This window comes from Balaenoptera borealis, assembly GCF_965194805.1.
Source record: "Balaenoptera borealis genome assembly, chromosome: 12".
NCBI classification, from domain to species: domain Eukaryota; kingdom Metazoa; phylum Chordata; class Mammalia; order Artiodactyla; family Balaenopteridae; genus Balaenoptera; species Balaenoptera borealis.
Genome location: NC_138869.1, coordinates 56,091,817 through 56,110,177, shown reverse-complemented (window position 1 = coordinate 56,110,177; position 18,361 = coordinate 56,091,817). Strand labels below are relative to the sequence as shown.

General features: G+C 41.4%; 1 protein-coding gene and 1 long non-coding RNA gene across 5 annotated transcripts in view; one reads left to right on the top strand and one right to left on the bottom strand.

The window, feature by feature from the left end:
* Nucleotides 1-18,361, bottom strand: part of UBP1 (upstream binding protein 1) — a 67,291-nt gene that overhangs the window by 11,728 nt on the left and 37,202 nt on the right. For 2 of the 4 annotated variants that reach the window (XR_014232888.1, XM_082348560.1), the window contains 7 exons: nt 14,052-14,128; nt 10,250-10,355; nt 8,953-9,059; nt 6,475-6,627; nt 6,262-6,372; nt 5,712-5,819; nt 421-524 (listed from right to left, as the gene is read on the bottom strand). Coding sequence is in view for 1 of the 4 variants with exons in the window: in XM_082348560.1 (XP_082204686.1) it covers nt 421-524; nt 5,712-5,819; nt 6,262-6,372; nt 6,475-6,627; nt 8,953-9,059; nt 10,250-10,355; nt 14,052-14,128 (766 nt within the window). In the remaining 3 variants the exon portion in view is untranslated. Of the gene's footprint in view, nt 1-420; nt 525-5,711; nt 5,820-6,261; nt 6,373-6,474; nt 6,628-8,952; nt 9,060-10,249; nt 10,356-14,051; nt 14,129-17,985; nt 18,162-18,361 lie in introns of those variants that run through there. The other 2 variants (XR_014232890.1, XR_014232889.1) reach the window with 2 other exon arrangements.
* Nucleotides 1-18,361, top strand: part of LOC309608568 — a 170,739-nt gene that overhangs the window by 137,684 nt on the left and 14,694 nt on the right. The window lies entirely within an intron of this gene.

Here is an 18,361-nt window from a genome sequence, read left to right as displayed (position 1 = left end):
AAAAAAAAATTAGTGTCTTTGGGAGGGAGAAGAAATAGAGTAGAAAATAATCTTTGTTTGACATGGTGAGCATTAAAGTGTACTTTATCATAAACTCAGTTGTAACATATTCAAGTCACAGTTTCACCTTAATAACTCACTGTCCTTTTCTCTCTATCCATGAAGCCCATTAATGCTGACTGTATCTCACAAAGAAAATATGTTGAAAATGCACCCTTTTCTACAATTTTCACAGCTGTGAGTGTGTGAGGCACAAGGGGGCTAGGAGCAAAAAGGCGGGAAGGTGAAGAAAAGACAGTTTTGCCCTGCAGCAGGCTATTTCTAATTACCACATACCCCAGATACACACAAAAAGAGGCTGCGTAACTTGACAGGAAGGGAGATAAAGGAGCGCGGGCACTCGTCACGCACACCGGCTACCTGTCCGGGATGCTGCAAGCGCTCTGCTGTGGGGCCGTGAAGGTGGGCGCCGTGGAAGGGCTGCTGTTCACATAGGCGGTGGGGGTGTCGGGCCATGGAGAGCACTGCGGACAGAAACAGAAATAAATTAACGGTTCGCTTCTAAAGTACACGGGAGAAATATCCTTGTAATTCACTCTCTAGTCTGGCCAAATGCAAGATCGTGAAACACAAGACACCTAACATTCATCAAGCAACCTCACAGAAACGCATCAAACCGACTGGTGTGTGGCAGGGAAAATGTTACCTGCTGTGCGTGTCTAGACACTGATTACTCTCAGAGAGGACCTGAGGTGACGAGAGCAGCAAACATTTCTAAAGGTGTTTTAAATGTGCGTTTAAGTACAATGTGCTTTCAAGAACTTTCACCTCCCTCTTCATCCATTCCCCAGTAGGTACCTATCGAGGTTTAAAGAACAGCAGAGGCAAGAAAGGATTCAGAAGCAACATCTGACATCGCGTGGTGACAAGGGACAGTGGATCTGTCCCACCTAGTGCTCTTTTCGCCCTCTTCCCCAAGGAGCAGCCTCACTGGTACCCATGTACTTCCTCGATCTCTCTAAGGTTCATGATCATCCCCAAGTAAGATGAGACAGGCCCAACATCAAAATACATCAACTGTGGATGGTACTGCCTGTAGCCATCTACCTACCTACCTACCTACGTTTATTTATATTTTCTAGAAGGGGCAGGGTGGACTTAAATATTTTTCAGCCCTTGGCACAATTTTGACCAAAAATAGAGCCAAGATACAAAGACACATTAACTACTCCAATTAGGAATACTGAAAAAGCTAAAGTCAAAACATGCTGAGCAGGCCAGGGTGGTCTCAAGTGCTGAGGATGGAGGGAATTCATCTCACTCCACGGGTATTCTTTCTAAGACTGAGAACGCCCTGGGTTTCAAAGGTCCCCTTTCATAAGCACTCTCCTCCCATTTCACACAAAAACAGCATCCTGTCTCTCCATGGCTGTGGGGTGTAAGGCTCTGCCAAAAACCAAGCTAAAGACCATTCAAAGAAATCAGGGTAGACACTAAGAAAGTACATGACTCTAAAAATTCTTCTCTACGTCAGGGGGTTTTCAATTCTTTGCTTTCAAAATAATTCAGGAGGACGTCTTGTCAGCTGACAGACACTGAAATAATTTATTAGATCATACAAAGAGAGATCATTGGAATTTCTGGCAGGTATCTCGGAAGGGGTTCCAAGACCTGAATGACACTACTGAAAGAAAAATAAATGTATCTAAGCAAAGTTTCTCTTACCTATAAAAAATCTAGAATTTAAATATGTTCTACCCTGTCTCATCATTCAAAATGCATTTCCAATAACATTTCTATTTTTATAGTTAAAAATTATTCATCAAAATTTGTATGATTTGTTGTTTTGATAAACTGGTACAAATAATAAGTTTTAAATTCCTCAACTGACTTAAGCCTTACATGGTCACAGGAAATTTTAAAAATTAAATTTCAAGTTATATTGTTTGTTGTAAAAAAGTAATTAAGGTGACCATTAAAAGATTTCCAGGCATGAAAGTATGTCCTATTTGGACAATATTATTTAAGGGGAGTGAAAGAGAAAACGTGAGATCAAGAAGGAAGAGCAGAGTAAAATTTCAGACTTAACTAAAGTGATGGCTTCACCTTAAGTTGTAAATACAAATATTCAAGTATGTCAGAAAATTGTTTCCTTTGCAACTATTTAAAAAAATTTTTTATTGCAGTACAGTTGCTTTACAATGTTGTGTTAGTTTTTACTGTACAGCAAAGTGAATCAGCTATATGTATACATATATCCCCCCCTTTTTTTGAAATCCTTTGGAACTATTTAAATTTATGATGAAAACTTTCAGATGTCAACCTAAAAATGTGCAAGGGAGTATATTCTTTTTCAAAATTCTTTTGAGTGAAGTCAAGACCACTAGTGTGAAGGACTCTGAGCTTAGAAACCAAGTCTCCTCAATGGTTACAGGAGCTTCAAACAGCATGTCTGACACCCATCAAAAGCATGGGTACAGACAGGGCTTCCCTGGTGGCGCAGTGGTTAAGAACCCACCTGCCAATGCAGGGGACATGGGTTCGAGCCCTGGCCCGGGAAGATCCCACATGCCGCGGAGCAACTAAGCCCGTGTGCCACAACTACTGAGCCTGCGCTCTAGAACCCACAAGCCACAGCTGCTGACCCCACGAGCCACAACTACTGAGGCCCGCGCACCACAACAAGAGAAGCCACCGCAATGAGAAGCCCACACACCGCAACGAAGAGTAGCCCCCGCTCACCGCAACCAGAGAAAGCCCATGCGCAGCAACAAAGACCTGATGCAACCAAAAATAAATAATAAATTAAAAAAAAAAAAAAGCATGGGTACAAAGAAAATAAAACAGAAATCCCATAATCTCAACATTCTTTACAACTACCCATTAGGTATCCCCTCAGGAATGGGGAAAATGACTGCAGACTTAATGTTTCAACTATTATCAACTTTCAGAAAAGAAATCTAATCTGGCTGGAATGCATTGCTAAACCCTCTCTGCATGTTGTACCAATTTCACTATAAATGACATTTTACACAATGCCCATTCTTTTTAAACTAGGGTCTTTTGTTTTTCTTTCCAGTTTACAAAGTAGTACCTCCCCAGCTTATACAGTTTGAGGAACCCAAGACGCTGTGGGCCGCCTGGCAGGTCTCCTAACTTGCGGGTGTCACATGCTCATGGTCACCTCTACTACTTGGAAGATCTTCCCGCTACACCATTCTCCCCAGATACAAAATATTACAACACGGCATAACATGCACATCAAAACAGTATAGACCTTTTAGTATCATCAAGTCTCCCCAGATCTGCTTTGGTAATTATTGCCAGCTATTTGAGGAAATAAAGCCATCAAAAGCTCCAAGTGAGCATGGCAGGTGATACAGCAAAGACACCAAATTTACTGAAACTCCACAAACATACCTATTTCACTTTTACACATCTAGATTCTTCTAGTAGTAGAAAAGCAGGGCTGTTTGACACCTAAACCTTGCCCAATAAATAGGAGACTCAATTCACAGAACACAGGAAAACTAGCATTCAATGAAAACTGGTCCTGTTAGGAGGCCTCTACTTTTAGAAATGATGGATTCCAAGTTCTTCAATGGCCAGGCTGGATGAAACACCAAGACTCTCCCACCTGCTTTTTTCGTTAAGTTTCTCTTACAGTCTTGACCCAGGAGAGTACAGGCATACCAAGGAATATTTTCAGTGTTTCTTCTACCTTGTCATTCTTCCCTGTCTTTAAAAGTAAGCAATGGTACTGATTCATCAAGGCTCCAGCGATATCTGGCCTGGACTTGTAGAGTCGCAGCTTTGGTGCACTATGAACAAAGTCCCTCCCCAGGCAGCTTAGAAAATGAGGACTCATTGCAGACTGTAGACACTGGCAGCCCAGATTTGAGCCCATGAAATACAGCTCAGAGGCAGAGACCAACAGACACGCTAAGGGTTTGGTTGTGCTGTGGCTCCTGGGAACCTACAGTGCTGCCTCTGTTCAGTGCAGGACCCTCTCACGCAGCACCATGTAGCTCTGACAGGGAAGTCTGGATACCCTTTCTACTGAAAGCCAACTGTAACTATCAGAGAACTGTAAGAAATGCTGGCCTTCCTTTGTAGGTGCTTTAAGAAATATATAAAACGCTGCGGATTTTCTTTTTTAAGGGATTAATCTGTACCTTGCTTTTAATGAACAGGTTTCCAAGAAGAGCTCTACCCACCCCTAGACGTATCTTAACCAAACCAAATGCAGCCATGGGGCAGCAAGCAGTGCACACTTGGAAGATGTGAAATCCCAGGCCAGTGAACTGCTGACGTTTTGCATACTTTAGACTTGCATCTTCGGATGAGCTCTGGGCTATAACAGATTTCTTTAATTTACAAATTATCAGAACCATTCCTTTTAATTAGTTAGTTTATAACAAAAGGGGAAAAATGATTTGAATTACCAGTGTCTCCCCAAAAAAGTTTACTAAGAACCATTTGTGTCTTCAGCTAGGAAATTAGGAGAATAAAAACATAAAACTAGAGGGGCGGGCGTTTTGGGGAAGGAGTATACAGTTGTTCCATACAACTTTTGATTTGAATCAAAAAAGCCCACTTAAAGAAAATGCAACATGGTGTGCTCCCCCGGCCCTCAGAGAGGACATTTTCAGTTTTACTGCATATATTATTTAAATGCATATAGAAGTATTTAAAATATTTTCACTCAATGCTTTAATTTGGAAATAATGTTCCTGTGATAATGCCTGTGGCTTTCATAGTCTACAGATAATTACAGATACATGTGCCTAAGAGTGAAAACTCCATTTCTGGCACCTGGATAGTACAAACACTGCAATGATGAAACAGTAACCATTAATATATATGATAAGTTATTTTTAAAAATTATTTAATGTTCTCTGTTTACATTTACTGCTGGTATATAGCTGATCTACGTTTATATAACAAGATAACCCTTTGTCAACTGTTTGATGAAGAACTGTGTTATAAAATAAAGATCTGCTCTACTTAATAAGCTGGCAAAGTTCATATTCAACCAAAACCCCCCTGGACTACAGCGGGGAACCAGGGCTGAGTGCAGCAAGGTGTCCTATGCTGGCGTGAAGCATAAGGTCACAATGCAGGTGCCAAGAGGAAACACTAATGCAGTCAAGGACTGTTTTTCTACCAGTGCTGCCAATCAGGCTTTTAAAAGCAGACACACATTCTTACGCTGCATGCAGGGAAATGGGACACAAAGTACTGCGTATGTTAACATCAAGCTTGCTGCCATCATTTCTCCAAATATCCGTGACATTTTCTTATCAGTTACACACACGAGAAAGCAAAAACCTTTTTTAATTACACAAAAATAACTATTTTACTAAAGAAAGTATTTTCAATTAATTTCAGTGCTCGTAAAGGAAGTGTATGTGCAAAGGAGAGAGAGGGAGGGAGGAAAGGAAGGAGACAGGGAGGGAACACATTTCTGAGTGTCATTTGTTGTCCCTCCAAAACCACCCAATATGGTCAACTTTGTTTGAAAGTGTTAGATTTAGGAAATTTTCCTCAGTGAGGAACAAACAGAAAGCAGGAAGTCTAAACAAAAGCAAATTAAATCAAGACAAGGACATCAAAAACAAATTTGGCTTTACTTTTCAGTGGAAGTTGGTCCTATATCTAACACTGCACAAGGTTTCTTGCACAATGAAAAGAGAAGCGGAAGCCCTTACACTGCCTCGCTTTGCCAGAGAATCACCGTAGTCTGCTGGCAAAGTCCGCTTGCTGGACTTTTTCTGCTCATGTTCAACTGCATCTTCAATTATAGGCTCAAGCCTCATCTGGACAAACACCAAAGATTGGGATCAATGTCTTTTCATTATACAAAGAAAGATCTAATACCCTGTTTATGCCTCTGCCGTCCGATTAAACAAACATATGACTAGCAGGATTCAAAGGTAAGGAAGATGCAAAACCCCAGCAGTGACAAACATCGGACATTCTGGGCCCCAACATAATTTCTATCAACTCCAAGGATTTTAAGGTCTGTTTCTGAGACCTGATTGGGATTTCAGCATCTTCATCCACGATCCCACCCAGGAAACGAATCTATTAAAATCCCCAAATTTAAAGAGAATATTTTCCCCACAAATTTCACCAAGAACATTATGTCAATCTACCACCCAATCTTCCCAGACCCTTTGCAGCCAAACTCATCCTCAGAGGTGGTGCCAGAGTGCACAGCTCGGCTTCTCCTCAGAACCGGAATGGTGCCCGCATTACCTCTGTGAGGACCGTGGTGTCATAGGACGGCTGGTACTTCTCCTTCTCATGAGCGGTTCTCTTCTCCATCTTCTCTCGATCAGTTTTTTGTTTCCTATCTGCACCTTTCGGCTTAAAAACAAAGTAGACTTTTTCATCTATCAGGCTTCAGACAAACACCTTTACCAGCAACACTGGGCCTCACTTCCTCAAAGCCTAGTTTCCATCTCTTACCTTAAAAACTTTGATTTGGCAGCTAGCTGAGTGTAGGTGATCTGTGTATTCTCCATTTTCATTCTGCTTAAAGGTGTCAACCTGGATCCTAAAAGGCACTCCCTTTTCACCTCCATGCTTCCGGGGAGTAAATTCTGTGCTGATGCAGTGTACCTAGAAAATGAGTCAGGCTGAAATGGATTCAAAGTCTTGTCCACTGATTACCCTTCTACTTTGCGCCCTTTCAGATGTCGGGCCACAGGTATAAATTCAAGATCCTTTAAAAGGAACTCCCACATATTACTCAGGTGTCTGTCGTGAATTTCTAACTGTTTTAAACATGTATGACTTTCCTTTCACAAATCCAGCTGAGCCCTCCTGAACTTTGTGGGAATGGGTTCTGCCCCATTCCAGTGCCGTCCTCAAAGGCAGGACTTGCTCCAATGATGAGCGCATCAGTACAGTTGCTTCCTGGGTCTGTCCCCCACCCCCACCCCAGACTGGACCCACGGTCCTCAGCCTTGCGTGGGGCTCAATCCACAGCAATCATCACCTCATTACCCAGAGCCCCTGCCGTTCGCCCTCTACTGCCATCACCCCAACTCCAGCCAGCTAGTCACCTCACTGCTGTTCCTACGATCATCAACCCGTGATCCTTTGCCTGGGGAGCTTCCACAGTCCACCAGGCCCACTCCTCACTCCACCTGCATCCATCTGAACTCTCCTGTCAATGCTTCACAGTTCACAGAGGGCAGTACTCATTTTCCCACCACTTCTGCCCACTCTCACAACAACACCACGGTGACAGCTCCAGGGCATGGCACAGTGTCAGTAACAAGACCTTGGTCGTTTCTGACTGCTACACACCCCATCTTCTAAGGATGCAAGGTTAAAACTGATTTCTGCACCAAGACTGTACACAACCTGAGAGGTAAGGCCAGCTCTTCCATCGCTCTCATTCACCACATAACCAGTCACCCTGTCAGATGAACAATATGAGAAAATATTCAACTAATATGAACCATGGCCCTACTGATTATTAGCCGAAGGGGGATACTACTTGGAAGACCACGAAAATGCAAAATACTAAATTCTCTATAGTTCACACAAATCATAGCCTACTTCGGCCAGTCAGCAATTAAGTGATTTTCCTTTTCTATATAAAGATTACCTACTCAGTAGTTTTAATTTCACCACTTAAAAATTTGAACATACTATTAGAATTACTGTTGATTTTATTTTACATATAACAATACCATATTTGTTTTTCAAAAACTAATCTCTTAGGACAGCACTCCCCAACCTTTTTGGCCCCAGGGACGGGTTTCATGGAAGACAATTTTTCCATGGACCGGGGGTGGGGTGGGGATGGTTTGGGGATGATTCAAGCATATTACATTTATTGTGCACTTTATTTCTATTATTATTACATTGTAATATATAATGAAATAATTATACAACTCACCATAATGCAAAATGAGTGGGAACCCTGAGCTTGTTTTCACTTGCCACTCACTGAGAGGGTTTTGATATGAGTCTGCAAGCAACTGATTTACTATAGTCTCTGTGCAGTCAAACCTCTCTGCTAATGATGATCTGTATTCGCAGCTGCTCCCTAGTGCTAGCATCACAGCCTGAGCTCCACCTCTATCATCAGGCATTAGATTCTCATAAGGAGCGTGCAACCTAGATCCCTCGCACGCGCAGTTCACAGTAGGATTTGCGCGCCTATGAGAATCTAATGCCGCCACTGATCTGACAGGAGGCGGAGCTCAGGTGGTAATGCAAGTGACGGGGAGCGGCTGTAAATACAGATGAAGCTTCGCTCGCTCGCCGGCCACTCACCTCCTGCTGTGTGGCCCAGTTCCTAACAGGCCGTGGACACTACGAGTCCGTGGCCCAGGGGTTGGGGACCCCTGTCTTAAGAGATACAAACTGAGTATTCATGGGTGAAATGAAATGCCTGGGCGTTGCTTTACAGTATTCCACCAATAACCAAAAAGGGGAAACTACTAATAACTGTCGAAGCCAGGAGATGGGCACAAGAGGATTCATTATTATCCTCTCACTTTTGTGGGGGTTTGAAAATGTCAGTATTAAAATATTTTTAAATAAAGCTAGACAGAATCTTAAAACTACACTTTTTTCAATCATATCCTTTAAAACAGCAGGTTTTGTTCAAGAGAAATGCATCTTAAGAAGAATGGAAGTTTTGATTATTGTTACTACCAGTGGTAAAAGTGATATTTAAATAATGCTTTACATATCAAGATTGTCTTTACAGGTTAGTCTATAAATGAGGAATTTAGTAGATTAACTCTAACTTAACAGAGTGTGTTGTGTGTGTGTCTTTGTGTGTGTGTGTGTATAAAAAACATTACAAGATAGTTTACAAATAAGCATTTAAAGAAAATGATATCACGTATCAAGAATTCAAGCTCACCCACAGCCTTCTGAATGACGAGGCCAGTATGCCTCTAATAATGTAAAAATCCAAACCTGAATGAAAGCAGATGTGCGTTTTGCAGGATCCCACAGAAATTCAACTGCATTTAACTGGCTTGGATTTGTCTTTGTGTCAATTATTCCCACAGACATTGGAATATCTGTATTTTAAAAAGAAGTGACACAGAAACAAAACTATGAATAATTAAAAGGTTACAACTTACTATGATTATGCTCTAATGAAATTATTATACCTCCCTGCTGAACTTTTCCCTTCAATGTTCTCCATGGTCCATCACTTCAACATAAAAACCCACCTAATGTGTATCATACTTTCTCCCACCATGATTTCTATTTCATTTTATTAAGAATATAATGGATGGTGCCAATCAAAAATGAAATAAATGGTTTACAACTCATAAAATTCCTGGCTCAGTTTCTTTAAGCACCAAAAACAACTTCATTTTTAACTATAAAACAACTCAAATAGTATGGAGGTTCCTTAAAAAACTAAAAACAGAACTACCATACGACCCAGCAATCCCACTACTGGGCATATATCCTGAGAAAACCATAATTCAAAAAGAGTCATGTACCACAATGTTCATTGCAGCTCTATTTACAATAGCCAGGACATGGAAGCAACCTAAGTGTCCATCATCAGATGAATGGATAAAGAAGATGTGGCACATACATACAATGGAATATTACTCAGCCATAAAAAGAAATGAAATTGAGTTATTTGTAGTGAGGTGGATGGACCTAGAGTCTGTCATACAGAGGAAGTAAGTCAGAAAGAGAAAAACAAATACTGTATGCTAACACATATATATGGAATCTAAAAAAAAAATGGTTCTGATGAACCTAGAGGCAGGACAGGAATAAAGGCACAGACGTAGAGAATGGACTTGAGGACATGGGGAGGGGGAAGGGTAAGCTGGGACAAAGTGAGAGAGTAGCACTGACATATATACACTACCAAATGTAAGATACATAGCTAGTGGGAAGCAGCTGCATAGCACAGGGAGATCAGCTCCGTGCTTTGTGACCACCTAGAGGGGTGGGATAGGGAGGGTGGGAGGGAGGGAGATGCAAGAGGGAACGGATATGGGGATATACGTATGCATATAGCTGATTCACTCTGTTATACAGCAGAAACTAACACAACACTGTAAAGCAATTATACTCCAATAAAGATGTTAAAATACATACACACATACATAAAACAACTCAAGTCACACAGGTGACTAAAACTCTCCACGCAATCACACGTGGTGTGGTGCTAACGTATTAACAGGCATAGCTAAACAACTGCCTCATCTCCCCGTGGTCTTCTCACGGCCACTTGTACCTAAATCGAGGAGTCTGTCTCCTGGGCGATTCCACTTCCAGCCTTCAAGCTGCTGATGCTCCGTGTACTGGAGCCGTCTGTCATGGAATACAACTCTTATGATGCTCTGTGGAATAAGAAGGGGAAATGAGCACTTTTAAATTGCTCCAGCTACAAAGCAGAAGTGTTTTCACTTCTTATGCATTAGCCTATAATAGAAAAGCATACAAAAACACATTCCGCTTTAAACATTCTGTAAGCGTTTTACAAAACACTGTTTTGTTCTTGGATACCTGGGTATGGGTACAATTATTTGGTGCAAAGAATTATTACTATCATTTTTTAAACTTTTTTTTTTTGATGTGGACCATTGTTAAAGTCTTAATTGAATTTGTTACAATATTGCTTCTGTTTTATGTTTTGGTTTTTTGGCCATGAGTCATGTGGGATCTTAGCCCCCCGACCAGGGATCGAATCCACATCCCCTGCATTCGAAGGTGAAACCTCAACCACCGGACCAGCAGGGAAGTCCTGGTACAAAGAATTATAACTCAAAAATAACAAGAGCAAATAAAATGGATTCTTAGGTTAAATTTTTATTAAAAAATTTGATACTGTAATTCAAAATTAAGGTCCATGTCCATAAAAAATTAGTAAGAATTATATTTCTATAAAGAAAACATCAGGGAATCCCCTGGTGCGCAAGTGGTTAGGGTTTTGTGCTTCCACTGCAGGGGACCCTGGGTTTCGATCCCTGGTCGGGGAACTAAGATCCCCAAGTGCTGTGAGGCACGGCCCCCCCGCAAAAAAAAGTCAAGGGCAGGGGGGTAAATCTGCCCAACACCCCAAAAAGAGAACCTATATGCAAAACTCATCCTCAACTATTTAACCTGCAAGTGAGGTTATCTGAGGTAAGCAAGGGAAAAACAAAACAAAACAGATAAAACACAGGTAAACTTCATCCAAACACTCAGGTTCATTCCTAGGGAAGGCTTTAACTCTACTCCACAAACCATTCTCTGCTCTCCACCCATCCCTCCCTCACCTCCCACAGGTTTGGGCTGCCAGCTGCTGTTCCATTCCAAGAGCAGGATAACAGGTCATCAAAATGGATTCAGATACCAGATTTGCACTAATTAGTGTTTCTGACACATTTATAAATAACTGTTTCTCAGACTATGATGCAGTAAGATAATCTTATTTCCAGTAGACTCTCTGCTGGTTTGAACAGGAAATAACTTGTTAGCGATAACATATAAATACTACCTTTAGTGCCCCTGCCTTCCGCACCCCCAAAATGCTGTCCAAAACATAGCTGATAAATATTTTGAAGGGAACCATTTAAAAGTAGAAATACTGTAATTTGAAATAGTTTAAAAAAAAGCCAAGTCAGTCATTAGGACCTCTGTGGACGTCTGTAAAGGCACAGTTGCCACTCTGATCCACACCCAATTCCCCACCAGCACCCACTTCACACGGCTGCCTGCTGGCAGCAAAGCCCTCACACAGTGATGCTGCTTGAGCCAGTGGTGGCTCCTGGTTCACATTCACCAGCAGGTTGATCTCTCAGAAGTGCAGCACAGAAAATGTCATGATTTTGATTCTTCCATATTTAGTAAGAACCAGATCAAACCCATGAATGCAGATGAAAATAGTATGAGAATACAGGTATTAGTTTTAAGTGTTTTACTAAACCCCATTCTAGGTCAGACTAAGACATAAGACAGTACAATAAGGAATATGGAGGACCATAGTTAAGAAATGGCAAGATATAAAAGAAAACCTCTTAAGTGAAACTGGAAGGGGAAAAGTTGTTATCTGGAAGTTCTGACTAAAAGGAGACAATACACCTAGAGAATCAGCCACAGATAAAGGGGCCCTAACAATAAGACAGAAACAGAACAATCAGAGAAAGCACATCACTGAATATTTTAAGGTCAAGAAGTTCCAAAGCACCTTTGACCAGCAGCATTTGATCCCGAAGACCCCCCCCCCCACCCTCAACAGCAGAGTCAAAGATCAAGGGGCCAGGAAATTAAACTCTAGATGGCTGCTAGATGGCTGCACAGTATTTTAGGGATCCTCTAGATGAAGAAGCATGTGGTCTTTAAGAAAGTTATCCTGTAGTCTCTGGCAGTAGCAGACTGTAACTGAATCCCAGGCAAGCTCTAAGGATGTAACTGGATGTATTCTGGCACATCCACCAAAAATCAGACATGTGGCTTATCAAGTGGAAGATGAAACTAAGACCTTTTAAAAAGTAACCCTATGACTTTCACAATGACGAAAGAGTTCACCCACATCTTCCCTTAAACAATATATTACTAGGCTGAATTTTAACCAGGTGTGGTACAATTTGGCAAAGATTTGCCAGGGTGCCCAGTACTTGTCTGACAATGACCAGCTGGGAGCAAGACACGCTGAGAGAATCTTCAACACTGCTAAGCCTCCTAGACTCTGAAAAATGAGAGCTGTTGCTCCTTGACCAAACCATAGCTATTTGTCACTAGAGTACAGCAGAGTATAACCAATTCAATAGGGCTTGCTCACTGGGAACAGTGCTGATGCCTTTTTAAAAGGGTGAATCTAATCAGTGTTCAATACAGGTGAGAAAGCCTATAGGAGGGGATAAAAAAAACAAGGCCATCTGGCCCACCCTTTAGGGAAATGATCAAACCCACTGATGGAACACAGACATGACAGACTCCATGTTCAGATGGCACACGTGAGAATGGGTAAATAACCTCTCTCCTTCTGTTCTGAGAATGTTGGGAGCCCCGGGAGTGAGAAGAAACCTGGGAGCTTACTCCAGGTTGGCAAGGCAATGATCCACTGGGGACCAGAACCTCTCACAGGATTGGGAGCTTCCTGCCCCCAGCAGTGGGAGGAGTACTAAAATATCCCAGAGACTCTCAGGCCTCCAGTGCTGAGCAGCTGCTTTCTGGACAAGCCTAATTTGTTAGCATTAGTACTGCTGTCCACTCCCCCGCAGGCTGCCTTCCCCATGCTCGCCCGTCTGAAAAGGGATGGGTCTTTCCAGTGGAATGCCTCTCCACACTGAGGGCCCAGCAGCACTCGGGCCCCAACAGGCCTCTCTGTAGGAAGATGGAAGGACCGAGAGAACTCATCCTGCTTCTCCCTTGCTAACAGTTAGCCACGATGAAGTTTTCCCTTTTCCCAATTAAGCTTCTTCCGTAACCCTTGCCCTGTAATGCTCTGGAGTTTATGATACTGTGTGGTGCGTGACAGGTAGAGGCTAGAAGGACCCACCCTGCATGACACTGCAGGGGCCGGGGATGGGTCTGAAGACACATCGTAAAAGGAATGGGTTGGTTGCCCCTCCTAGGCCTGGAATAACTGACTCTTCATTCAGATACATCAGTAGCATGAAGAGATCAAATTTTACTTAGAGAAGTTTTAAGAGGTGAAATAAAAGTTTCAAAGTAACACATATTTTCCCCCCACACTATCTTTTACTTTGAAAGAGAAACAAAGTTTTTGTTGTGGTAGTGGGTTTTTCTCCCTCCTTTAGCTGCAACTAACTTTTCTATGGCGCCTTGTTTCCAGAGGGCCTTCACATTTATTTCACTCAGTAATTACTATAATTCCTATTTTACAGAGGAGTAAACAAAATATAGCTCAAAAGAGTTTTAATATAGCCATTAAAACTTACTTTCTTAAAGTGAAAGAAATTACTTTCTTAAAGTGAAATTAAATAATTTTTTAATAACTCCTGCAACAAAAAACAAAACTCTTGCAGCAAAACTGCTACTTTTTTGAGTCACTGCAGTATCTTTTAGGAATTTAAACAGATGGTCCTTACCTTTACCAGTTTTCCAGTGATCTCAGGCACATCTCCCATTTTCCGATTATCCAGCATGCGAATTTCATAAGACTGACCTATTATTAAAAATTGTGTATCAAAAACAATCCATATAAAGAACATCACTCTGTGTTAACAAAAATTCATCTCAAACATACGACTGCCCAATATTAATTTCTAAAGAAGCAAACTCAGGTTAATCTTTCTCTTCCCTGCAAATCATATCCTTTCCTTCTTCCACTCTCAAAGAAGACTGAGGAGTTCCTCAGTTTACTTTCCTCTGTTACCCTCTCACACTCATTATCTGAGACCAATTTTTCGTAACAGCTTTATTGAGGTATAACTTACATGCCATAAAATTCACCCTTTTAAAGTGTACAGTTAACTGGCTTTTAGTAAATGCAGAGTTGTGCAGCCAAAACTGCTATTAATTTTAGAGCACCTTCATCATCAAAAAGAAAACTCATACCCATGAGCAGTCCCTTCTCATCCACCCACCCCCAGCCCCTCACAACCACTCATCAATCTACTTTCTTTCTCTTGGGATTTGGTTGCTTTAGCCGGTTGATATAAATGGAATCACACAACAGGTGGCCTTTTGTGACTGGCTTTTTCACTTATAATGTTTCCAAGGTTCATCCAGGTTGTAGCACATGTCAGTCTTTCCTATTTATGGCCAAATTATTCAACTGAATGCATACACCACACTTCGTTTATTCATTCAACAGTTGACAGACATCTGGGTTGTTTCTACTTTTTGGCTATTATGAATAATGATACTAGGAACATTTGTGGACAGGTTTTTGTGTAAACCAAGGTCAAATTTTAATCCTGGAGCTTTTTGCCTCGTGTCCAATGAACCCAACTCACATCTTGTCACTGCTCAATTAGGGTCCATAAAAAAAACACGAATAGAAACTCACACACCAATCTGTTTAATTAGGAAAATAAGCTGCTGCTGCCAAAAGTTAGTAATATGCTCCAAATCCACAAAAAAGATGTTTGGATTATCTGTCAATAAATAATAAAAATGACAGCATAATTTGATATGCAGAAAATTAGTAGTAATTAAAGAGTGCTTCTAGTACCATATGAAGTTGAGGCTCTTTATAATAAAACTACCAATACCTTGTCCACACTCCACTGGGCTTACAAAAATATACAAAGAGTACAAGATCATAGGGTCAAAACATACCAGTTACCAAAATACAACTAAATCACTCCAAGGTTGGTGAAGGAAAACAACTGCTATAAACACCACTAAGGAACAGTCAAATTCATTCAACACACTGAGAGAGATTAAACTAAAAACACCCTTATGGTAAGAGAGATTTTTTAAAAAGTTAAATCTGCAGCATACTTAACAATGGATCTGAACCTGGAAAAAGAATAAACAATAATTTCTTTAAAAAAGGAAATGAATATCCAGGAGTGGTCACGAACTGCCTCTGCTCCCACTGCATGCTCTGGGGGTGTGCCTGAGCCGCTGCCAGACCAGACACCAGCCGTGGCATCTGCACACCCCCTCCCCTATCAGGGGGTAATGACCAGCACATGCTGAGTAAAGAGGCAACAGGCATCCATACTAAAAACAGCCTTCATACCAAATATATTAAACACGTACAAGCTACACAGGGACACCCCCACATAAACAGCCCTCTAAGACCAAAGTAGGTAACTGTTTCTCCTAAACTCACAGAGTAAGATAAACACAAGTAAAATGAAGAAGCAGAGAAACCACTCCCAGTTAAAAGACCAACAGAATTACCCTGAAAGAACAAACAATGAAGCAGACCTCTTCAGTCTAATAGACACCGATTTCAAAAAAGAGGCAATGGAAATACTGAAGGAATTAAGAAAGGCCATTGACAGGGCTTCCCTGGTGGTGCAGTGGTTGAGAGTCTGCCTGCCAATGCAGGGGACACGGGTTCGAGCCCTGGTCTGGGAAGATCCCACATGCCACAGAGCAACTAGGCCCGTGAGCCACAACTACTGAGCCTGCGCGTCTGGAGCCTTTGCCCCGCAATAAGAGAGGCCACGACAGTGAAAGGCCCGTGCACCGTGATGAAGAGTGGCCCCCGCTTGCCGCAACTAGAGAAAGCCCTCGCACAGAAACGAAGACCCAACACAGCCAAAAATAAATAAATTAATTAACTAATTAAAAAAAAGAAAGGCTATTGACAGAAATGCAGATTACTGTAAAAAAAAAAACAGCTAGAAACTATAAAGAGGAACCAAGAAAAAACAGAAAACTCATTTGCAGAGATGAAAGCTGAGCTAAAGGCAATGAATAGCAGAAAGAAAAATGCAGAAGAACAAGTGAACTGGAAGATAAAATAATGGAAACCACCCAATCAAGACAGCAGACAGAAAGTCAAATGAAAAAAAAATGAAAGCAATATAAGAGACCTATGGGATAATATAAAGCATGCCAACCTACGCATACTAGGAATTCCAGAAGAGGAAGAAAGAGAAAAGAGGACTGAAAATGTATCTGAAGAAATTATGGCTGAAAAGTTTCCAAACCTAAAGAAGGAACCAGATATCCAGGTACAGGAAGCCCGGAGGGTCCCAAACAAGATAAATCCCAAACAGACCTACACCAAGACATATTATAACAAAAATAGCAAAACTTAAAGACAGAGGATTTTAAAGGCAGCAAGAGTTCATTACAAGGGAACCCCCCAAAAGACTATCAGCTGGTTTCTATACAGAAGCATTGCAGGCCAGAAGGGAGTGGCAAGATATTGGGTTGGCCAAAAAATTCATTCAGGTTTCCCCGTACCATCTTATGGCAAAACCCAAACGAACTTTCTGGCCAACCCAACATATTCAGTCCTGAAAGGGAAAAATGTGTAACCTAGGATACTCTACCCAGCAAGATTATCATTTAGAATGGAAGAAGAGATAAAGAATTTCTCAGACAAGCAAAAACTAAAAGAATACAGCAATACTAAACCCATCCTAAAGGAAATATTGAAAGGTCTTCCCTAAATAGAAATGAAGAATCTATAGGAAAGAGAAAATCACAACTGGAAAATAAATCATTTAAATAAGCCAGTAGATTTTAAAAAATTAAAAAATTTCTGTGAAAGTGATGATAACCACAATGAACAGCAAAAGGATAAACATGAAGATGTAAAAGAGGACATCAAAATTGTAAAATGGGGGCTTCCCTTGTGGCGCAGTGGTTAAGAATCCGCCTGCCAATGCAGGGGGCACGGGTTCGAGCCCTGGTCCGGGAGGATCCCACATGCTGCAGAGCAGCTGGGCCCGTGCGCCACAGCTGCTGAGCCTGCACTCTGGAGCCCGCGAGCCACAGCTGCTAAGCCCACATGCCACAACTGCTGAGGCCTGTGCGCCTGGAGCCTGTGCTCCGCAACGGGAGAGGCCACCGCGATGGGAGGCCTGTGCACCGCGGCAGGGAGTGACCCCCGCTTGCCACAACTGGAGAGAGCCCGCCTGCAGCAGCGAAGATCCAACGCAGCCAAAAATAAATAAGTAAATTAATGAATTTTTTAAAAAATTGTAAAATGGGGAGCAGGGAAGAAAATGTAGAATTTGTTCTCCCTAAAATGTGTTTGAGCCTATATGACTATCAGTCTAAGGCAAGTAGATATAGGAAGGGGTTAACATACTTGAAAAACAGGGTAATCACAAATCAAAAACATAGAACAGATTCACAAAAACCAAAACGAAGAGAACATAAGTATAATATCAATACAAAAGAAAATCATCAGAATGAACACACACACACACACACCCACACACAAGAACAAAGAAGAAGGGACGGAAAAGAAATAAAAATCAATGGGAAAATAAGGTTTAAAATGGCAATAAATATTGGGTTGGCCAAAAAGTTCCTTTGGTTTGTAAGTAAAAATAAGATACATTTTTCATTTTCACCAAGAACTTTATTGAACAATGTATTCACCATTTTCTTCCACTACCTTCTGCCATTTTCCAGGAAACTTCATAATTCCATCTTTGCAAAACTTTTTATCTTTTTAGGTAAAGAACTGTTCCAGATGCCTTTATAGTCTTCCAGGGAATTGAAATTTTTTTCCATGAAGAGAATTTTGTAAAGACCGAAATAAATGGAAATCCGAAGGCACAATGAATAGGGCAGATGAATCAGAACTTCCCAGCCAAGCTGTAACAGTTCTTGCCTGGTCATCAAAGAAACATGTGGTCTTGCGTTATCCTGATGGAAGATTATGTGTTTTCTGTTGACTAATTCTGGATTCTTTTTGTCAAGTGCTGCTTTCAGTTGGTCTAAGTGGGAGCAGTAATTGTTAGAATTAATCGTT